This window comes from Saccopteryx bilineata, chromosome 7 (genome assembly GCF_036850765.1).
Source record: "Saccopteryx bilineata isolate mSacBil1 chromosome 7, mSacBil1_pri_phased_curated, whole genome shotgun sequence".
NCBI lineage: Eukaryota > Metazoa > Chordata > Mammalia > Chiroptera > Emballonuridae > Saccopteryx > Saccopteryx bilineata.
Genome location: NC_089496.1, coordinates 80,904,505 through 80,928,401, shown reverse-complemented (window position 1 = coordinate 80,928,401; position 23,897 = coordinate 80,904,505). Strand labels below are relative to the sequence as shown.

The 23,897-nt window shown below is 40.6% G+C and overlaps 1 protein-coding gene and 1 long non-coding RNA gene across 2 annotated transcripts; one reads left to right on the top strand and one right to left on the bottom strand.

Moving 5' to 3' along the window:
- The first annotated feature begins 1,927 nt into the window (after window positions 1-1,927).
- On the top strand, window positions 1,928-23,759 carry LOC136310324 (uncharacterized). The gene is made up of 3 exons (XR_010726550.1): window positions 1,928-1,980; window positions 11,918-12,053; window positions 23,399-23,759. It is a non-coding gene; the product is annotated as an uncharacterized lncRNA (long non-coding RNA).
- Window positions 7,652-23,888, bottom strand: CEP55 (centrosomal protein 55). The gene is made up of 9 exons (XM_066238769.1): window positions 23,756-23,888; window positions 23,026-23,195; window positions 20,317-20,592; window positions 17,724-17,792; window positions 16,599-16,749; window positions 13,513-13,826; window positions 11,867-11,938; window positions 10,339-10,464; window positions 7,652-8,789 (listed from the first exon to the last, which is right to left on the bottom strand). The coding sequence occupies exons 2-9, from the start codon at window positions 23,191-23,193 to the stop codon at window positions 8,589-8,591; spliced, it is 1,377 nt and encodes a 458-aa protein (XP_066094866.1). The 5' UTR covers window positions 23,194-23,195; window positions 23,756-23,888; the 3' UTR covers window positions 7,652-8,588.
- Between the last annotated feature and the right edge of the window lie 9 nt (window positions 23,889-23,897).

Here is a 23,897-nt window from a genome sequence, read left to right as displayed (position 1 = left end):
TTCCTACTTCAAAGCGCCAAGGAGTTCTAAGCCATGGCAGCTTGGGAAAACCTATAAAGCAAGCAGGCCTAGGAGCAAGAAGGCCAACTTTCATACCTCACTGCTACACTCGGAAGCTGTGTGGCTTTTGTAAAGTCAGTTAATTTCACTGAACACCTATAATGACAGTGTTCATGTCAGTAAAATAGAGACTTAGTCCTGACCCTGGTCTGCCTGCCCGACAGGCTACAAGAGACCAAATCAGAAACAGATGTGAAGGTCCTTCTAAGAGAAAAGCCCTTGTACGCGCACCAGGGATGCTTCTCAGTTGTTCACTTAACCGGTCTCCTGAAGGGCCCCAAGGAAAGACGCTTCCTGGTATTTATTTCCTTGTGGCAGTCCTCTCCCCTTGAATCGAGGCTGGCCCTTTTCCCTATTTTTGAGTAGCAGAGTGCAGTGGAAGTGACACTGTGTGACTTCTGAAGCTGAGCCGCAAGACTCCAACTGAGACAGTACAAAAGACTCCACGGGAGAACCACGTAGGCTGTGTCCATCACAAAACCATGAGAGGTAGTAACAAATATTTTGTTTTAAGCCACTGGGTTTTGAGCTGTGTTGTTACACAGTAATGGATGAGTGAAAACACTGGCCAAATTATCATCTAACACCTTGAATCCGGAAGCAAGTTAAATCTTAATACTGTAGTTAAAAGTTGTCTTTGAAACAAGACAACCTGGTTCTCTTAACAACTATCTGATCTTGGGTAAATATTAATCTCTCTGAGCCTTTCTATACCAATCAGTATAATAAGCATATTAGCATATGCCCCATGACAGTGTTGAGAGGATCAAGTTAGATAATGCATGTAAAGTACTCAGCACAGTATCTGTCATATGGTCCTCAATACATTTCAACTAACAATGGCGATAATCCCTGCTGATAAAGTGCCTCACATATTTGGCCTCCTTAATGAAATTTCTTACAGAGTATATATCAAACTACCTTATATTTTGTACCCCCTACCTCAGCCACCATCACTCTGATGCCTTCTCTGGGTATGCAAGTGACTCTCAATGCTGCCAGTCTTGGAGAGGTTAAGGTCCTAAATGGTTCAAGTCCTAAAGCCAGACCGAAAGTATTCTAAGTGGGTTTCCAGATGCCAGTTTCCTTAAAGAAATGTTTTACACATGTTGAGGTCACTGACCAAATGTTTACTTAATTTATGGTCACATTCTTAAAGTCTGCTGTGTAGCCTCTTTGGCAACCATGTCTGTTCAAAGGTTGAATCATATTTCTTGTTCCTCAATGATTCTACTGCAAATTCTAAAGATAAGAACCAGGTATTTTTTAAAGATAATCAAATGGTTGAAATCATTGTTTCTAAAAGGCCCTCATTTACTTCCTTTAAAAATATGTATTGAGCACCTTCTACATGCCAGACCCCAGTCTAAGAATGACCGGTGGGAAGAGAAGACAAGCTCTGACCTAAACAAGCTTACCGTTGGTTGGGGGAGGAGTGGATGGTTGGGGGAGAGAGTGACAGGCAAGTGAAAGGTTATTAGAAAGCTGAGAAAAAAGGGCTGTGGAAGAGGGGGGTGTAAGAATCATAAAAACCCAAAGTAGAACGTTTCCTGCTGCACCTTTAACCAGGCTTCCAGGACTGGTGAGACAGCAGGTGGACATGGGATGGAGTGGCAGACTCCCACCCAGCAGCCATTCCTAATTCCCTGCTTCTCTGACATCCGGGGTTGGCCATGAGTGGCACGCAATGCTACGTAAGTGTTCCTTACGCTGTTTCCTTTGCTGGGCAGATGGTCCTTCCCATCCACCTTGCAGGAAGTGGGGCCGGGAGAAGAGTGTCTCACTTCCGGTCTGTGCAGTTAAGAGCTCCTGCGGCGGTCTTCACCTCTCCTTGCCCACTGCGGAGACCTTGGCGGCCGCACCTTCTGGGTGGTGTAGCTACAGGATGAAGGAGGTCCATCAGCTCACAACAACCGGCAGGTGAGCAAGATATAAACCTATATTGTGTTAAGCCAGCAATGTTCAACCTTTTGCACCTCACGATGCACATAAACTAATTACTGAAATTCTGCAGCACACCAATATATATATATATATATATATATATATATATATATATATATATATATATATATATATATATATATATATTTTTTTTTTTTTTTTTTTTTTTTTTTTTGGCTGATCTGACAAAAAATAAAAGGTATAATTTTGATTCATTCACCCCAGATGGCTATTGCTGTGTTGGCTGTTGTCACTTTTTTATTTGACAATCTAAGGGAAAAGAGGTCAATGCCCCGGCTAAATACCCAGGTGTTGCATATTTAAAAAATTCTTGCCGCACACCGGTTGAAAATCACTGTGTTAGGTAATGGAGATTTCAGGGTTGGTTTGTTACTGGAGCCTACTGGAGTTGTACTCCAACTGAGACAGTACAAAAGACTCCACGGGAGAACCACGTAGGCTGTGTCCATCACAAAACCATGAGAGGTAGTAACAAATATTTTGTTTTAAGCCACTGGGTTTTGAGCTGTGTTGTTACACAGTAATGGATGAGTGAAAACACTGGCCAAATTATCATCTAACACCTTGAATCCGGCTCATCCCAATACACTGTGTCATCCAGTTCTAGTCAATGAGATGTAAGGAAAGGGTACTGTGGAGTTTGTGGGTGGATATTTACACTTGCAATAAACGTCCTTTCATTGGATAAATGGCGAAAGGCATTAAGGAGTGCTCATTCATTACCTTGGCTAGCTGTCTGCCTCTTGGTTTTGAAAAAAAGTCTCATTAGCTTGTGATGTTTGGCACTGCAGCGTTCTTTTTCTTTTTCTTTGTTTTTTGTATTTTTCTGAAGTTGGAAACGGGGAGGCAGTCAGACAGACTCCCGCATGCGCCCGACCGGGATCCACCCGGCATGCCCACCATGGGGCGATGCTCTGCCCATCTGGGGCGTTGCTCTGTTGCAACCAGAGCCATTCTAGCACCTGAGGCAGAGGCCACAGAGCCATCCTCAGCACCCAGGCCAACTTTTGCTCCAATGGAGCCTTGGCTGCGGGAGGGGAAGAGAGAGAGAGGAAGGAGAGGGGGAGAGGTGGAGAAGCAGATGGGCGCCTCTCCTGTGTGCCCTGGCCGGGAATCGAACCCGGGACTCCTTCACACCAGGCCAACGCTCTACCACTGAGCCAACCGGCCAGGGCCACTGCAGCATTCTTAATGTGAGCGTGAGTAGGGGAGCAAGAGAATTATGGAGATGACAGCCCAGTACTTAAACATTGTGAAACTGTTCATCCAAACTGCGGTTATCTGATTCCAGATAAGCCTCTTTAAATAAACAATTAATGACCCCATAGAGTCAGCCTTTTCTGTTATTTGCATCTGAATGCTTCTGCACTGTCCTAGTTGCAGACGAGGATGAGGAGTGTGGCTCTAATGGATGAGTAAAATGAATGGAAGTTCTTGGTAATGTCACTCTTGTATGTTCTCTTCATCCCCACCCACACTATAATCATTGCTGAAAAATAAAAATATTGGACAGTATGTCCCACCTGCATTGTACTTTCATATACATCTTCTGGCTTTAATATAGAAAAACACAAAGTAGGGGCTAACAGCTTGGTTTCTAGAAGCAGACACACTTGGATTCCAACACTGGCTCTGCCACTCTCTCTGCTACGTGACCTTGGACAAGGGACTTAAGCTTTCTAAACCATAGCTTCCTCATCTGTATAATGGAACCATTATGGAAACTCCCATGTAATGTTATTGCATGGATAAAATGACATGATACTTATGAAGTATTTAGCATATTGGTTGGTACACTAAGAATACTAAATATGCAAGAGCTCCTAAATAAATTAGAGGGCCTGACCTGTGGTGGCACAGTAGATAAAGCATTGACCTGGAACGCTGAGGTCACCAGTTCAAAACCCTGCACTTGTCTGATCAAGGCACATATGGGAGTGAATACTTCCTGCTCCTCCCCCCTTTCTCTCTCTCTCTCTCCTCTCTAAAACGAATAAATAAATAAATATTTCTCTCTCTCTCTCCTCTCTAAAATGAATAAATATTTTTTAAAAAAGAAAGAAAAAAATTTAAATAAATTGGATTCTTATTTTCCTGACATCCTGGGAAGATAGCTGGGAAAGGCATTAGTATTCCTATTTGAGAGGTGAGGAAGCTGAGGCTTAGGGGTTAGTGACTTGCTCAAAGTCAGAAGCAGAATTTCAACTGGGGTCTGGTTGTTCCCATTTTAGGGCTCCTTCCACAGTAACATGCTCCCTGAAATTGCCAAAGAAATAAAACAAATAAAATTTGAATTTTGAGATGCTTCCTTTTTGATCTCCAATAAACAATCATTTCATGAAGTTCACTCCACAAGAAGGGTATTATTACTGTAGCATATGAGCAAATATGAGAGATTGTTAAATGTATCTCTTAATCCTGTAGTATTAGCCCTTCACCCACTTATCTCCACCTTATAAAAATCAAGAGAACATCAAACTGATGCAAGATGGCCTGGGTGTCATTCTGCAAAATCTGTGAATCAAACAGCAAAGCTGCCTTTATTCAAAGTCTTTTTCTTCTCCCTCTTTAAACCTTAGTTAATTATCTCCTCTGTTATTTTAGCATTCAAATTTAGATACAGTTTGCTTTCTGTTTCTTTGTAGCTACGTGACTCTCAACATCATTAACGGGATGTGAAGGAACGCCTTTCACTGTATTACAATGTGATCTGATCCACACCTACTGCCCTTGATACACTCATCCTTTTTCATCAGAGTGACCAGTACTATTCAGGCCATGTTTCTCCTTAAGTTCAGCTTAATGATTCACTTTCAATGTAAGTCTAAGAACAAACACTATTAAAACATGAATATTATTTGCTTTCTTAAACCTAGCTCAGTCATTGCCTGCTTCGGGAAGCCTCTCCCTTCTCAATTGTGGGGTGACGTCTAATGAGGCGTACTTACGTCACTGTGCGGTCATTGATCTGCACTGGCCTACCTTCCCTTAGCTCTGCTAAAGGCGGACTCTGCCGTACTCTTCTCTTCACCACTAGTGCCTTGTTTAGCACCTTGCCTGTTGCACATGAGCTACCTGTACGCTGAATCAAGTAGTGTCAGAGCTTGGTACAACCCCCGGAAATGGGTGAGATTCCTTCAGGATGGTTGTACCTGGGAAAACAAACAGTTGGTGGGAAGAGTACTTTTGCTGGAATCATGGCACACAAGCCAGTGTAAGGGTTTTCACAACCACTGCCATTGGGAGTCGGAGCCTCCCTCATCTCCTACAAACCCACTAGGTGACCTTGGATAAGACCCTGCTCTCACCTGACCAAGCGGTGGCGCAGTGGATAGAGCGTCAGACTGGGACGCGGAAGGCCCAGGTTTGAGACCCTGAGGTCGCCAGCTTGAGCACGGGCTCATCTGGTTTGAGCAAAAAGCTCACCAGCTTGGACCCAAGGTCGCTGGCTCGAGCAAGGGGTTGCTCGGTCTGCTGAAGGCCCACAGTCAGGGCACATATGAGAAAGCAATCAATGAACAACTAAGGTGTTGAAATGCACAGTGAAAAACTAATGATTGATGCTTCTCATCTCTCCGTTCCTGTCTGTCTGTCCCTGTCTGTCCCTCACTTTGACTCTCTCTCTGTCTCTGTAAAAAAATAAAATAAATAAAAATAATTTTAAAAAATTTTAAAAAAGACCCTGCTCTCTCTGGGACTATTGCATCAGGAAGTCAAGGTTGGACTAGTTCAGTGGGTCTCAGTTCAGTAAAACACCAGAGTGCCCTGGAGAGCTTAATAATTCATATTCATGCTCCCCACCCCCAGACATTCTGATTTAGGACATCTGGCGGAGGCCAAAAATTTAATATTTTCAACACGCTCCAAAGGTGAGGCAGACTTCCTGGGCCAGAAACACCAGATGACCTCCTAGTTCCCTTCCAGCTCCAACATTCCCTCAGCTGTGGGGTTCGGGGAGCAGGGGGTAGTGAGGAAATGCTAGCAGCCAGCCAGTTGTTTGGGAAGTGTAGCCAAGAAAGCCAGATGGCAGGTGGAAAGGTCAGAAAGGGTCATATGCACTGTGTCCTTTAGACAGGTGTGTTTGAACTGGAATTGAGACCTCAGTGCGAAGAGAGCAAGAGCCTGTCTCTGCTTCCAGCCTGTCTCAGGCTGAACTAGTTGCTCCTTTTGCCCCATTCAGATGCTCTGAACAGAGGTTATGAAGTGGACATGTGTTTGGTCTTCACAGGGATAATTTCTCCAACATTTAAAGTTGGGATAGTTCACTTTTAAAACTTCTAGATTTCTCTTGGAAAATCTAAAAGATCAGCCACACTGGAATCGTTTGCATACATCAGCTGGTGCGCCCCCTTTGGTCGAAGGCAGGCATTTTCGTCTCCACAGTCCAGCCAGCTGGCTGACAGGAGCTTTTGAGTTGGCTCCTATCTCTAAAATTTGCTCTCGGGTAACAGCAGAGAGCTATGTATTGAGAGAGTATAGAATCGCCTGCACTTGAGTATTATGGACATGATTCTGCAATGACGTTTTCCACCTACGAGTAAGAACATTAAGAAAGCAGAGTGGAACTCCCTGCTGTGTGGATCAGATTGTTGTTGAGGCTACGGATCTTTACATTACATGGTTCCTCCATGAAGGAAGGCACACTGGAGTGTCTCTTAGTCTCAGGATCTCAGTCTCAATCTATAGTGCCAGGATCAGTAGAGTGGCATTTCTCTCTGTTGAAGATCAGCTGTATTCACCAGTCATACGAGTGGTGCACAGGACTGTTTCTCCGTGCTGACACCCACAAACCTCAGTGCCAGTCAGGGCTCTCCCATCAGCACTCCATGGTCTGCCTTGCAGCTATCCTTATGAGTGGCTCCATTTTACTTCCTAGTCTTGTTTTCCTACTTCTTTTTTATTTTATTTTAGCATGGTATAATATTTGTATCTTTGAAGTGTCAGACCTTCAGTCTATGTTAGAATAAGGCAAGGTTTAAACTCTTCTACCCTATATACAACTTCATTATAGCACTTCCTACAATGTATTATACTTATCAGTTTATATTGTAGTTTGATCTCTTCTACTAGATTATTTTATTATCACTGTCACTAATACCTACCCTAGAGCCTTGCACACGGTTGGCATTTAATAAATGTTCAGAGATGAAATTAAGATGCTAGAGAACTGGCAGAGCAGGGATCCATGGGACAGGTGGAGGAATTTGAAAAGGCAGTACAGTACTTCCGAAAGCAGAGAGATGGAGACCAGGTACAACGTTCTGCCGTTTTTCTAACTCAGAAGAAATCCCATGACCCCAGTTATGATACTGCTTGAGTATACTGAGTTTGGAGAATTCATATGGGCTTCTGGCATGGTTTGGAAAAGTTGGGCATCGAAGTTGACTGGAGTTTGAAAGCCAAGAATGTGTTTTCTTTTGTTTTAATGATTGTGGGGATTTTGCTTAACTTCTAAACTTCATGTAGTTTTTGGTTCCAATATAGCCTGAACTACCTTATTTTACACTGTGCGTTAATCTAGAACTTTCTGGCATTCTTCTCAGGGTAGGAATCTCTGAATACCTATCTAGATACATACATGCTAGACATATTAAAACTTATTAAATAATTTTATTCTTTTCTCCTTTATATTAATAACAGTAGCCCAGTGTTAAGCATTTTAGAAAACCTGAAGAAAAAAAACTTTTTGGCTTACACACATATGTATAAAAAATATATATTCAGATAAGCAAACATCTGCTTATTACATTGCTCAGTTTTAAGAGGGCCAAAAATAAGCAAATAAAATACCTGCAAATTAAAATGAGAGGGCTAGATGGTTTTGTTAAAATTCATTTTAACAATTTTACCTGACCAACATATGCTAATGAAATTCAACTTAAAGTTAGAGCCAGATAACATGACAGGAAACATTGTGTGTGTGGCTGCTTAGAAGTCGTCCGTCACCTCTCCCCCTCCCCAGTAAATTCAATTTTTTAAAAAAGAAGTATTTCTTAAGCAGAATCTACTTTGTGCTTAGAACGTAGCTAGGTTTACAGTTTCAACAGTAAGCAGCAATAAAGATCAACAGAATCACCAACTTGTCTAATAACCAACTCTATAATAGCAAGGACAATAATGAAAGAAAGTATCACCATTTTAACAATGGACTCCATTATAAGTATACCAAGTGCTTAGATAAAAAGTGCTAAGACAATAAGATACTTGGTTACCTTCTATTTTTAAAAACCCACAGAACACAAAATATTTGCTTGTCTATATATAGATTTAATTCACAAACAATAACCTGAACTATCTTTTCTCCATCAAGTACTTTAACAGTGCAAAATGTCAGTCATCTTGGCAAATAGTGAGGCCTGAATACGAACCATCTCAGGGAGGTCTCACTGCCAAGGAAAACGCAAAGCAGCCCAGAAAAAAACAGTGATTCACTTCTATGTCAGTTTCAAAGGTAGATAGGCAGTTTTTTTATATAAGAGGTGAAATGAGGAATTCAAAATGTTCCTTCACTAATGTAAGATACAGTATTAAATCCTGTGACAAAAAAGAGAATAATTATATTGCTACTTCGAACAGTATTCAACATGGACAAGTAGATCTCGATGTTCGGTGGCTGGATACTGGATGCTGCACTTGGGACATTCCACTAGGCTTTCGTTGAGTGCAGCGGTGGGGCTTTTTGGAGAGGCAACTTTTACTCTGTTTTCAGTCTCTCTTTGGAAAGCGGCTAATGGCTCTGTGGAGGCAAATTCAGGAAGCTGCTTCTGAAAAATAAATGTCAAATGAACACCATTTGTATATTTAAGTTGTAACTGCTCCATAGATGGTCCAGCTGCTCCAATCATGCAAACAGATTTTCTTTTGAATCTCTGCTCATCGTATTGTGGTGCTAACATAGGTGGGTATAAACTACCCAGGAAGCACTGGGGTTGGGTGTTTATATGGCTAGGTTGTATTAAAGTGCTCAGAGCCGGACGTAAAGGTCAGCCTGGGTGCAGGGCTGGTAAGATTTGCTAGTCTTGAACAAGAGGAGCACTTCAGCAAGCTACATGGAGTAAGAGCAGCACGAATTTTAGCAGATCAAACAAGTTGTACACAGAAGTGACTAATTGTATACTATCTTTGAGACTTTCCTTTTTTGTGTTTTCTGAGGAACTTAGAATAGTCAGTAAAGCTTAAAATTGACATTTTGCAGCATCCTATGAAGATAATAGATAGCAGGGACACAAAGAAAGTACAGGATAATTAAGAATTCTTTGATATATTCTCTGGCTTCCTATCCTTTGAAAAAGTCATTAATAGAAATGAATGACAAATTTCAATTCCAAATATTATAAATGGTAAAAATCAGTAACATACTAAAGGACAGAGCCAAAAATATATTTCTGTCTTTTATTCAAAAAGAAGTTACAAGTGATTTTCTTCTCTTTTGAAAACTGAGGAATATTATTTGTAACATTTCACCATCTGCAGATACTCTGCTACACTAGGCTGAGCTATAAAATATGGGCTGTGAAACATACAAACACAGGCCCCAACAGGTTTGGTCCAAGTGCTTATTAGTGACATGAAAATAGGTAAGTCAAAAACCATTTTCTCATAGAACCAATGTTATTTACAAGGTTTTTGTTGTCAAAGATAATGTGTTCCCAGACAAGAGTATGGTGACTACCAGAGGGAGAGGGGGTGGAGGGAGGTAAAAGAATATAATGTGATGGGATAAATGTGATGGAAGGAGACAACTTGGCGTACTGAACACACAATACAATATACAAATATACTATAAAATTGTACACCTGAGACCTATATAACTTTAATGTCACACCAATAAATTCAATTTAAAAGTAAAAAAAAATTATGCGTTCCCCCCCAAAAAATGATTATGTGTTCAGGGTAATCCATAAAATGTGCTTAATTCAATATGCTTAAAACCATGTATTAACAGTAATAGTCCATTATCCTTAAAAACAGCATTTCTTTCTTTTTAAACAGAAAAACATAATCCCCACCCCCACCCCCGGCCAGGCACTTTTTAGTGCCTCTAGAACCACAGCCCAGAGTGGGCGGGGATAATCCGAGGCACTGGCAATGTAATGATTACCAAGAGGCACAGTGTCCCTCTTTCTAGTGCTCTGAACTGATGCTCAAAGGGCAATGGCTTCAAATGAGGCAGAGGCTCTGCCTATTGACTTGAGAAACAGCTGTTCTTTAAGTGGTACCTTCCTGTTTGGGAACTGGTTTGATATAGAAATGGAAAGGCGGCAGAAAGAGAAAGAAGAAAAGAAGTTTTAAGTATAATCATTCCAGACTCACCAAGGATTCCAATTGTGTTATTTGATTTTTTGCTCTTCGAAGATCCTTAAGAATCACCTGCAACTGATGCTGCATGTTTTGACGGTCCAGTTTTTCATTTTCGAAGTCTAAAGTGCATGCCTGAATCTGAAGAAATGCCCGGGACGAGATAGTTACAGCGAGTATAAACCATCCAATTCTCTTGACTGGATATTTGTATTTTTCAATTAGTACAAGAAGCACACATTTGTTGTACCATCAGATCAAGAATTCAACTGAGCACAGCGAGATAATCGATAAATATGATCTCACTTATATGTAGAATCTAATCAACAAGGTAATTTAACAAACAAAACAGAAACAGAAGCATAGATACATAGAACAGAATGACAGCTGTCAGAGGGGAGGGAGCTGGGGGCTGTGTGAGAAGGGTGACAGAATTAATATATATATATTAATATACATACACACAAATATATATATATATGACACGGACAAGAGTATGCTGATAGCTGAGGGAAAGGGGGGGCGGAAGTGGGCAAAGGGGGGGAAACGGGGACAGAAAGAGACTGCATGGTGAGCACATGACACAGTACTCAGATGTTTTATTGAGTTGTACATTTGAAACCTGTATTGTTTTATTAACCTGTGTCACCCCAATAAATTCAATAAACAAATAAAATAAAAAGAAGTTTATGGTTGAGGACTTGGTCGATCCCAGGAGCAGAGCAGTGCTTGCAGTATGGGAATCTCCCCCACCACTTTTTTTTTATTAAGTGAGAGGCGGGGAGGCAGAGAGACAGACTTCTGCATGCACCCCGACCAGGATCCACCCGGCAAGCCCACTCCCAGGGCAATGTTCTGCCCATCTGGGGCTGCTGCTCTGTTGCTCAGCAACTGAGCTATTTTAGCACCTGAAGCAAGGCCATGGAGCCATTCTCAGCACCTGGGGCCAACTTTGCTTGAACCATTCGAGCCATGGCTGCCAAAGGGAAAGAAGAGAGAGAGAAAAGGGGGAGGGGTGGAGAAGCAGATGGGCGCTTCTCCTGTGTGCCCTGATGGAATCGAACCCGGGACTTCTACACACCAGGCCGACACTCTACTGCTGAGCAAACCAGCCAGGGCCTTCCCCACCATTTATTAGGTGGAATGGGGAGAAGGGGAACATGGCTGCTCCTTGGTTTGGACCGTACTAAAAATCTCTAGTCTACAGTCTGAGAATAGATGGTGTGTCTCTCTGAGTTCTGCTTGCAGTTATAAGGGAGTCCTATTAGGGAGATCCCATCAAGCTAGAGTAGGAATTACAGAAGCTGTCTAGGGAGGAATAAAATCTGCCAAGGTGAACATCTGCCCATCCGGAAAATTGCCACCTCACCTCTGAAAATCTGTTTTAGTTAACAATAACAGGAATATGGGGGTAGCAGAGATAAAGTTTTTAAAAAACATTTTCACAACTTTCAAAAGGTCCTTCACAGAATGGTGTAAACATGAGGAAGAAGTCCATTTTCTAATGGGTTAAACTGAACTTAGAAGCAACCCCAGTGAGTACCTGTTGTTCCAACAGAGCTATCTTTGTTTGTTCCTCTTGTTGCTTTAACAGAGATGTGTAAAGAAACTGGACCTGCGGGGTGTAAATGGACAGTGTTGTCACATCCAACCATTGTATTGCTTGACCTGGATGCGTGAGCAGCTCACAGGTCTCACATCTCCAGCCAGAACACCACCTGCTAGTGTGGGTGAGTCACTCCAGCTGGTGGCTTGATGGCCATCTCCCCGGCAGCTGAGCATATCACCCCGGCCAGAGCTCCCAGGCACAGACTGAAAGCCAATAAACAGCACAGAACTCTGCAGTGGCCACGCCCGCCTCCTCAGGAGGTTTTGACATCTAATCTGCCAATATTTCTGAATAGGATAATAGCTGGCCATGCCTTGCCAATTTGGCCAGAGTTGGAGCAAAATTCTCAATCATTTATGTGTAATCTTTCACAAATATCACTGCTTGCACCTACAGGCAGAAGTGAGCAGTATAAAGACTAAGAAGGCAAATATTACAGATTATCCTTCCCCTCTCAATTTTTGGAAGATTTTAAAAATTAATATCTAATAGTAGCAATCATTAAAGTGTCCCTTTAATTTAGAAAGTTCTTTTACATTCTCTCAATTGACCCTCACAAAAGCCCTATAAGGCAAGAAGAAACTATTATTATTAATTTGACACATGAGTAACCTGCAAATCACAGAAGTTAGGTGATCTGCCTAAGGCCACACACATGCTGGATTACAGACCAGATACATACCATGTTTCCCTATGTATAAGATGCACCTTTTTTCAAAAAATTTGGAGGTCTAAAAACTGGGTGTGTCTCATACAGTGGTTGTGGCATTCCAAATGTCACAGATGGAACTGAGGACAAGCCAATATATGTGATTCGTCATCAGACACAGATGAGAACAAACTAATGGATGGGAGTTTTAACATTGATGAGGAGTTGTATAAGTTTTATGAATAAACTTGAGTTCAGTAACTTTATGTAATACATTTATTTTTCAAATCTCAGGCCCCAAATTAAGGTGCGTCTTATGCATGGGGAAACATGGTACTCAAATACTGTCTTTCCATTATTCCATGCTGCTAAGCAAAGTCTAACTTAATGAGTTTCTGTCAAAGTAGTGTTCAATTCTAATAATCCAAACTAAGTAACTTCAACACACTGGCATAAAGCTGGCAGTATAAGAACATGGGAGGTGCCACATGAATTAACCTGAGCACGGTATCACGATCAAAGCCTAGGAATCAGCCTTGATTCCCACTTTAGTTCCTATCTTTTGGCCTCTCACACATACTTCCACCTTCTCTCTCAGCCTTCAAGACCTCTGTGGGCTCCTCGGGTGGAGAGAATTCCCGCAGTCCCTCACCATGCTGGTTCCTTCTGGTCATCAGGTCTTTGGCAAATACCATCACCTCTGTGAGGCCTCCACTGGCCCAATTTCTCCTTCTCATATTACCTGTTTTATTTTCTTTAGTTTACTTATTTATGGTCTATTTGCATTCTAAATATAAATACCCACAAAGTGGACAGGAACTTATTTTGCTCCTTGCGGGTCCCCTAGCGGTTAACCCAGGCCCTGACACTTAGTAAGTAAAAAGAACACTTTGAATCATGACTCATGGTACACTACACTGGTTAGGCTCACCTGAGATAAGAGCTCTTCAGATCTCTTCTTCTCTTCCTCGAGTTTTCCCCTAGCAGCATCACTCTCTTCCTTGAGCCTTTGTATTTTCTCTGTTTTGTGCCTGTCGTCTTCCAGATGTTGTACATCTGCCTTTCTTTGTGAACACAACAGTTTATTTAACTCTTGAACTTCCTTTTGGCTTTCTTCATATTTTATTTGAAATTCACTAAGTTCAAAATTCAACTGAGTTATGGTTTGTCGTTTCATTTCAAGATCTTTTTGTGCACTTGCCAAGAGATGGGAGTAATGATTTTGCTTTTCTTCTTGAAGATAACCTGTGACAAACACAGCAAAAGATAACTCACTTTATAAAATTTGTAATATTGCTAAAAAGATAAAGATAAACCTGCTTTCTATAAACAAGATCACATTATTTCCTCACCTTACAAAACAAAGAGTCAAAAGAGGGCTGATATTTAACGAAATAAAAACACAAGTTCAGGTACCTCATTTGAAATTACAATGCTAATAACTAAGCAGTAATGTAATTATTCTATAGGGAGGGAGTCACTAATGTCTAAAAAAAATAAGTCAACAAATAGGGATATAAGCTCATTATTTATAGGTGAGATAATTACCAAAATTAAAAATCAGAAATGTTAACAGCAGCTGCCCTGATAGAAGGAAATAGATGAGGATGAGATGGGAAAGGGGGAGCAGGACCCTTCTGTACTATTAGATATTTCAGCAAACAGTTATTACTTTGATAACACACACACACATACACACACACACACACACACACACACACACACACACTACCAAAGAAGTAGATTAGACTTAGCCCATTAAAAAAACCCTCCTTTCATGTGTAGTAACCTTGTGCTTATAAAGACATTACAGTAGTAACTTTGTCCCCTTAGGGATAAACAGCTTTGAATCCTTCCAGAGACATTTCTTTTATATTTTCTTTTTAGCACTAGCTTCATTTTAAATATTCCAATGTGGAGCTCCAAAACTATGAGCCTTGCTGTCCTTTCTTTAGCCTTCTCTGTGCATAATTCAAGGCCTCTGTCCAGTTAGGGCTCTCGTTCATTTAATGAGTGGTCTGCATGGGGTTTCTCTTCTGTTCCTAGCTTGTCAACTGTAAAACAAGAGCAATGACCCTCTGCCCCACCTCTTAGGCTTCTTGTGAAACTCAATTAAGAGCAATGTTAGGGAAACTGTAGAGCACTAGGCAGAAAGACAGCATCATCATAAGAAACTCCATCTCAAGTCTATGGAGAGATGTAAATGATTGAAGTGTCACCTATAAAATGAAGTGATACGATCACTGGTGACAAGGCCAGCTCTGGGAGGAATAAAGCTGGAGACGGTCTGACGGAGGGGAGGACAGGCAAAGCGGAGGAAACGCACTGTGCCCTCGGAGCTGCCAGACATCCCTCTGGCCCTGTGCCTTATGCCTTTTTCAGAAAACAATGGGAAATAAGACGGACTGGTCAAAAGACCATTTTTTTTTTTTATTTTATTTTTTTAATGGGGTGACATCAATAAATCAGGATACATATATGCAAAGATAACAAGTCCAGGTTATCTTGTCGTTCAATTATGTTGCATACCCACCACCCAAAGTCAGATTGTCCTCTGTCACCTTCTATCTTGTTTTCTTTGTGCCCCTCCCCACCCCCTATCCCTCTCCCATTCCCCCCTCCCCCCCGTAACCACCACACTCTTATCAATGTCTCTTAGTTTCACTATTATGTCCCACCTACGTATGGAATAATACAGTTCCTGTTTTTTTCTGATTTACTTATTTCGCTTTGTATCATGTTATCAAGATCCCACCATTTTGCTGTAAATGTTCCGATGTCATCATTTCTTATGGCTGAGTAGTATTCCATAGTGTATATGTGCCACATCTTCTTTATCCAGTCATCTATTGATGGGCTTTTTGGTTGTTTCCATGTCCTGGCCACTGTGAACAATGCTGCAATAAACATGGGGCTGCATGTGTCTTTATGTATCAATGTTTCTGAGTTTTGGGGATATATACCCAGTAGAGGGATTGCTGGGTCATAAGGTAGTTCTATTTTCAGTTTTTTGAGGAACCACCATACTTTCTTCCATAATGGTTGTACTACTTTACATTCCCACCAACATGTATGAGGGTTCCTTTTTCTCCACAGCCTCTCCAACATTTGCTATTACCTGACTTGCTAATAACAGCTAATCGAACAGGTGTGAGGTGGTATCTCATTGCCGTTTTGATTTGCATTTCTCTAATAGCTAAAGAAGATGAGCATCTTTTCATATATCTGTTGGCCATTTGTATTTCTTCCTGGGAGAAGTGTCTATTCATATCCTCTTCCCATTTTTTTATTGGATTGTTTGTTTGTTGTTGAGTTTTGTGAGTTCTTTGTATATTTTGGATATTAGGCCCTTATCTGAGCTGTTGTTTGAAAATATCATTTCCCATTTAGTTGGCTTTCTGTTTATTTTGTTATCAGTTTCTCTTGCTGAGCAAAAACTTCTTAGTCTGATGTAGTCCCATTCATTAATTTTTGCCTTCACTTCTCTTGCCATTGGAGTCAAATTCATAAAATGCTCTTTAAAACCCAGGTCCATGAGTTGAGTACCTATGTCTTCTTCTATGTACTTAATTGTTTCAGGTCTTATGTTTAGATCTTTGATCCATTTTGAGTTAATTTTTGTACAGGGGGAGAGACTGTAGTCCAGTTTCATTCTTTTGCATGTGGCTTTCCAGTTTTCCCAGCACCATTTATTGAAGAGGCTTTCTTTTCTCCATTGTGTGTTGTTGGCCCCTTTATCAAAAATTATTTGACTATATATATGTGGTTTTATTTCTGGACTTTCTATTCTGTTCCATTGGTCTGAGTGTCTATTTTTCTGCCAATACCAGATTACAATACCTGACTTCAAACTCTATTATAGGGCCACGACAATCAAAACAGCAAAAGACCATTTTAATAAGACTTACTCTTGTTTTATTTTCTAATACGTACCTATAAAAGTCTAAATTTGAGCAATCTCTCCTTTTGGAAAATGTCAGGCAGGCCTATCCCAAAAGAATGCATTTATAACAGTACCTTCTGATTCTGTCCTCTTTGTTTGCTGTGGGAGCGAATGAGCAGCTGTTTCCAATTTCTGTTCCAACTCACAAATCTTTGCTAGAAGTCCTTTTACGTAGACCTCTCGCTGCTGGTCATACACGAGCCACTGCTGGTTTTTCTCTAGAGCCTCAATGTGAAAATGTACCAAAATCAGTAATAAACATTATAATGCTACTACTAATAATAAAAGAAGCAAAATCTTAAAATGGGGAAGGGAACCCAAGAGATGTAGGCTTTTCCAGCACATGAACATTCTTATGGCTCACAGAATAATTCCCTCATTAGTTCCAAATGTAGAAAAAGAACTGCAGAACTGTCCTTTGCCAAATATTTGAAATCTTGCTTCCTGGCATGGCGACATTTTGGCTCAAATAAACTCTTATAAAAATTCTCTACAGGTTTGGATGCTTCTTACGTCAACAAACCCATTATAATAAAACAATCATAGCTATTTCTATAATCTTACAATTCTTAACATGTGCCCCTTATGTTACACTTCCTCCCAGACCTGTTATAATTTATTGCTCTCAGTGGTGGAAGAGCAGCCAGGATGAGTCACTTCAGATCCTTCAGGGCTGCCAGAAAGAAATGGTACAGACACAGATTTCTTAACCAAGGTTGTATGGGGTAACTTCACTGAAGTAGAACATACATAGTGGAATATATTTTCCAAAGTGTTCAGTTCTTTCTGAATGACCCCACCTTTGCTGAAGGTGTACTGCAAAAGGAAGGGCTCCCTTCCTCACTAGCTGGCAGCTCGCTCTACAGGGGTGAGATGGGATAAGCTGTAACAAACATACTAGAAGTTTATGGTTGTATATCAGGGTATCTTCTTTCAACTCATAGCATCTATGCTGTCAAATTCCATGAAATTTAAGAATAAGTGAGTTAGCCCTGGCCGGACAGCTCAGTTGGTTAGAGCATCATCCGGAAGAGCAGAGATTATGGTTCGATCCCAGTCTGGGCACATACAGGAACAGACTGATGTTCCTGTCTCTCTCTTTCTCCCCCCTTCTCCTCTCTCTAAAATCAATAAAATAAACATTAAAAAAATTAATTAGTCCTCTTAGCCACAACTTAATAAAAGGAAACGAAACTTACATCTTTCAGCTGTATTTCTATTTCATGAATATTATTATTCATTGATGAGTTTAAGTTTGCAGTCTCAGTCTGTAAATAAACCAATATTAGTTAACATCATACACTTACTAATAGAAGGTTATACTTCACAAGGGTATCACAAAACCCACATCTTATACATGCTGGTGAACTTCATGCCAGGTGAAGGGGACCAGAGAACAACTAAGATCTTCTGGAAGTGTCCCAAGTGGACTGCAAATCTTGAAATTTCATATAGAATTTGACTTCTGGGGTCCTCTGGACCCCAGGATCACCAGAACAGCAACCAGTGCATATGAGTAGCTCAGTGCTTTTAACCAAAAGGAGACAAAACAAACTGGGCTATTTAAACGAAATCTGGAAAACAGCAAATTGTCAAACAAAAGATAAAAGTTGTTTTTTAGAATTATGTTTATATTAACAACAGTATTATTATTAGTTCATATAGATCACATGGAACTCAAAACATAACTTCTTTCTTTTCTTCATTTTCTATCCCACAAAACTCATACAAAGCTGTATTACAGCCTTTACTTGTGTAAACACTGGCAAGGAAGCTCAAAATACTTTTTTTTTTTTTTTTTTTTGTATTTTTCTGAAGCTGGAAACGGGGAGAGACAGACTCCCGCATGCGCCCGACCGGGATCCACCCGGCACGCCCACCAGGGGGCAACGCTCTGCCCACCAGGGGGCGATGCTCTGCCCCTCCGGGGCGTCACTCTGCCGTGACCAGAGCCACTCTAGCGCCTGGGGCAGAGGCCAAGGAGCCATCCCCAGCGCCCGGGCCATCTTTGCTCCAATGGAGCCTCGCTGCGGGAGGGGAAGAGAGAGACAGAGAGGAAGGAGGGGGTGGGGTGGAGAAGCAAATGGGCGCTTCTCCTATGTGCCCTGGCCGGGAATCGAACCCCGGTCCCCGCATGCCAGGCCGACGCTCTACCACTGAGCCAACCGGCCAGGGCTCAAAATACTTTTGTTTCTCCAAAGGTGTTCTAGACACTCACCCTAATATGTAGTCCTTTCTCCCTCTTAATTTAGTTCTCTAGGGAGAAACTAAGACATAGAAAGGTCACCAAACCCCTTTCCTTTTTTCCTGGGCACACTGTAAAAGTCATTTCCCAGTCTTCTCTGTGGTTAGTGAGGCCACGAGACTAAATTCTGTCCAGTGGAATGGGGACAGAAGTCATATACGACAATACTATGGCTGGCCCCAGACCCTCCCCAGTTCTCCACAGACTCTCTGGCTAACAGCTGTATAAAGAGGATCTGGTGGAAGACTCCACCATAAAGAATAGGAGGGGTAGGAGAGGAGAAGGAACCTGGATCTCTGAATGACTCTGTGGAGCAAGCCTCCTCCACTCCAACCCGTGCTAGACTGTGACATGAGGGAAAAATAAACATTTGTTGCGGAGACTGAGATTTGGACGTGGTTTGTTATAGCAACTAGACATGCTGACTAATATAAAAATTAATAGTGGATGGCCCACACAATTATAAGGACACGTTTTTAAAATTATCACTTCTACCAAGGTTTGCATTTCCATCTTCAAAAGTGGAGAAACAAATTATTGAGCTTTAATTAAGGAAAGGTTTTATCACCCACTTTGGATCTGATTGTAATGCTTCATGAGTTTGAGCTCCGTGGAAATTCTTTAGAAAAACTTAACCTCTTTGAACTCAGCTAGAAATACTCAGTTGCCCATCTATGAGAGTACACATAAATGTACAGGTCTGAGAAATTTGATTGCTCTAAAGGGGATATCAAGTAGTCCTTAACAACATTGAAATATTGTATCTGAAAGGTACAGATTTTCTTCTATAGGTGGTATAAATAGCTATAGTGTTAGTATTATTCAAATGTCCAAACTTCTAAAACAATCAAAGGCCTGACCAGTAAGAAACCATTTATTAAGTACTTACTATACCAGGCATTATCCAATTTATATATATTATCACATTTAATCTCCAGTATTCTTATCCTGATTTTACCAATGTAAATATTGAGGTTTAGAAGAGAGGTCTGGTGAATGCTAACATTGTCTCTAAGACTACAGAGGTTATGGAATTTGTTCAGTCACACAGATAACCAGTAGCAGAACCAAGATCTGAACTCAGATTTGCCTACCTATAAATCCTTGCTCTTTCTGCTACACTAGTGACTCTAAAACAAAAGAAGGGAAGGAAAGGCAAATGTAGTTAAGAAAAGCATACTTGATATTATAACTTTATATCTCAAATACGAAAAATAAAACAACAACAAAATAATAAAGCCTACTGTCGTCATGATACAAACTACAGGAAAAAGAGCCACAAAATTTTCTTGACTGTCTCACATAGTGGATTCTGTATTCTGAATATTCCCCTAGCAAAACAATGGTATGGGACATGGAAGGAGCTATAAAATACTGTATATATTTTGCTTATAGAAAGGGTTTTGGGGACATACACACACACAGTAGCCTGTTAGCATACTCTACTGTTTCATCATTTGACAAGCATGTTTTAACAAACTCTTTCTTCATATGAATTACCATTTGTGTCAGAAAAAAATGTCTGGGCTTAAAGAAATAATTAGTACCTGCAATAAATGAAATGTACTGGCTTTCGTTTCAAGTTCAGCAATTCTTGCAGTTGTAGCAGACAACTGTTTTTTCAATATATCTGTCTCTTCAGACAAGGATTTGGACAATTGTTCCCTCCTTTCACCTTCCTTTGTTTTCTGTTCCAGCTGTTCCAGCAATACATTCGTACTGTATTTGACTTTCAGCTGGTCTCTGAGTTGCTGTATTTCTTTGTCCTTCTCTTTGAGTTGATAAGCATTCTTCTCCCTCTCAGCTTCAAGGACTTGAATTTTCTAGACATAAACTAAGAGGAATCTTAGAGCAAAGCCAAGTCAAACATGAAAGTAAATAATATACTACAACAAACATTTATGAAGTTTTTATTACATATCAAGTCAGCATTGTACTAGATACCAGGGCCAAAAGGAAGATGAAGCCAAGGTCTTATGCTCAGAGAGCTCAGAGAGGTAAGCCAACACAGTAATGCAAATTGGTAAGTGCTATAGGTAAGATATATTTATAATACATGGAATATGAACACAGAAAGGAGAAACCAAAGTTGTCAAGAGTGGTAAGAGAAAGCTAAAGAAAAGCTGGCTCTCACATGCGTATCTGATCATCATCCCTCATCATACTAGTTCCAATAATCTTAAAGGCTAAAAGTTAGTCATGCAAGACGTGCTCACTGATGAACTTGAAGAAACAGAACTTAAAAATTACAGAACATTTACACCTGGATAAAAATGCATTCATTAACTTGCTTTTTGTTAAAAAATTATTTGGTGTCCAATCTAAAAGCTATCTTTAAAGAGCGTTCAACATTTTCAAGGACTTGAAAGATAAAGAAAGCATGCTTGTTATACTGCTGCTGGCATAGGGAGAAAGCACATAGAGATGATAGAAACAATTAACAGAAGGACTTTACTAGGCTAACAAGGTAAAAACATCATAAAACTAAAAACGTGCATTTTGCGGGGGTTTGGGGAGAAGCAACTGTTCAAATATAACATGAGGAAAACTGAGTTGGATAGCTGTGTGAAAATGATGAGGGATCTTAGTTAGTTACAAGCTTAAGATAAGGCGGTAACTCACTCCAGTTACAAAAAAGGCCAATGCACTTTTAGGTTTCCGTGGAGGATAGCATCCAGATCAGGGGAAATACCAATACCATTTGAGGCTGTGTTTGCACTGTGTACAGTACTGGGTGTAGAATTCAGAAGGAAAATGAACATTCCACTAAGTGTTCAGGAAAGTGACCAGGATGGTAGGAAGCCAGAAAAGCCTAAGAATATGGAGTTGGTCTACAGAAAACTAAGAGGAAGCTAGATTTTCTTAACTATCTGAAAAGCTGTCATCTGGATTAACAACAGACTTTTTCTGTGTAGCTTTGACCCTTGGAGTAGTACGATTGTTCAAGGATGTCCTCGTGCCTCCTGACCATCCAGAGTACGATCGTACATATGTACGGTAACATTAAAAAAAGGCAAATGTATGTTCTTCTTGTTTGATAAACTGGTTATCAAAAAACGTGATTTTAAGTTAATAAAACTGTAAATGGATATAATTTCATTTTTTGAAAGAAAAAATCACTCCTGGGGGTCTGCGAGCATGAAAAAAACTCACAACTCAAAGGGTTATTGGGCACAGTTAGAACAAACAGGTAAAAGAAAATAAAACAAAACAGGAAAATCATTTTAAAAAAGAACAAATGGGTAGAAGTTACAGGAAGTTTTGTTTCAATTGACTATAAAGGAACAGAGATTTGACAACCGGTGCTTATCAAAAGTGGAATGAACTGGAAAGAAATCTCTTAAGGATCCTATCAGATTTCTTCACCAGATTGCAAAATAATCTTTATATCTAAGAACTGGTGATAGATCATTTTTCAGTGCTTAAGTATCTCAATATGTGTTGATGTGTTGTTAAAAATAATAAATCAGCCTGACCAGGTGGTAGCGCAGTGGATAGAGCGTCGGACTGGGATGTGGAGGACCCAAGTTTGAGACTCCGAGGTCGCCGGCTTGGGGGTGGGCTCATCTGGTTTGAGCAAAAGCTCCCCAGCTTGGACCCAAGGTCGCTGGCTTGAGCAAGGGGTTACTTGGTCTGCTGAAGACCCGTGGGCAAGGCACATATGAGAAAGCAATCAATGAACAACTAAGGTATTGCAATGAAAAACTAATGATTGATGCTTCTCATCTCTCTCCGTTCCTGTCTGTCTGTCCCTGTCTATCCCTCTCTCTGACTCTCTCTGTTTCTGTAAAAAAAAAAAAAAAAAATCATTTGGTTTTATGATGTGCCTATAAAATAGAATTTAAAGAAATCCAATGATACTATTTAATACAGGTCATTTATTTTCTAACTTTAAGAATAAAAATACTATTGTATTACAAAATAAAATTAATTTAATAATTAAAATTTTAAATCTTCTAATAAATTCCCAACTGTTTTACTGATTACGCCTGAAAATTAGGGAACCTGCCAATAATGTAATGATTATATCTCAAAGGAACCTGAAAACAAAGATTATTTGGAAAGCAGCCAATATATACAATAAGATAGGTTTTTAAACTTTCACATTAAAATCTGAACTCCATTTCACATTTTGAAATGACTTTTTACATTTAGTAAACTAACAGGAAAGCTAGCTTATATCATTATTGGAAAAATACTTCCTCCACTCCTACCATAAGCTTACTACAATAGAAAGCGGTTTTAAAGCCATTTACCTCCAGAAGTCTATGTCTCTCTTTATCAGTCAGCCTTCCTCTTCCGCTTGTGATTTCATCCACTGATGTATTTCCCCTAAATTTTTCTAATGCAGTTTCTGACTTGGAAGCACTAGATTTGGATCCCCATTTACTTTTAATTAGATCTTTGGGACTTCTGGAAGACATCTCTAAAATTGTAAACATAAAAACACAATTATATTTCATAAGTCTAAGTTTAAATGGATATTATTATCTCAGGTTAGAAACGGTCTAATAGCCTGTTTGCTAACTAGAATAACCTTTTTATCCAGACAAAGTGATAATGGCCACACCACTAGAGTATGGGAGAGGAACCCAGGACTGAACCTCGAATTATTTTTGTCACCCACAGTGCCTAACAGCCGGTGCTCAAAAAATACTTACAGATTGGCTGAAGTGATCTAAGACGTGCTGGACAGGTGGGGACCGCGGAAACACTTCAATCCAGCAAACTGCACAAGGCATCGCCTATGTGGGCTACGTCATCTACCAGTGGAGGCAAGTCTTACAAAACCCTCGCTGAGACATCTCATGGGGAGGCAGACAGGCCAAATAAAACTGCGCACAGAGGCGCTTGCCTTCTCTCTAAAGACGCTTGCAGAATAGACATGAAAGTGCTCGCTAGTCGGCAAAATGCTGAACTACGGAAAGGCCTGTTCGAGTCACTTGGCCTCTCCACGCCCGTCTGTAAGGAGATGGTAATACCCACCGCAAAGCTGAAAGGAGGGATGGAAACCACAAGGGCGCCAGGCACGGAGTAGGCTCCAGGAGAAGGGGGCTGCAATCTGGCGGGAAGAGATGGAGTCCAAGCGGACGGACGTGATCTCCTCACTGACCCCGCCTGCCTCGCG

What these genes read in the sequence shown, in the direction of transcription:
- CEP55 (XM_066238769.1), bottom strand. Translation starts at nt 23,193, where the DNA reads ATGTCTTCCAGAAGTCCCAAAGATCTAATTAAAAGTAAATGGGGATCC. An exon ending in GTACATTTCATTTATTGCAG is followed by an intron (nt 17,793 to 20,316) that starts GTACTAATTATT and finishes GTTTATTTACAG; the next exon opens with ACTGAGACTGCAAACTTAAA. An exon ending in TAGAAATACAGCTGAAAGAT is followed by an intron (nt 16,750 to 17,723) that starts GTAAGTTTCGTT and finishes TTTCACATTGAG; the next exon opens with GCTCTAGAGAAAAACCAGCA.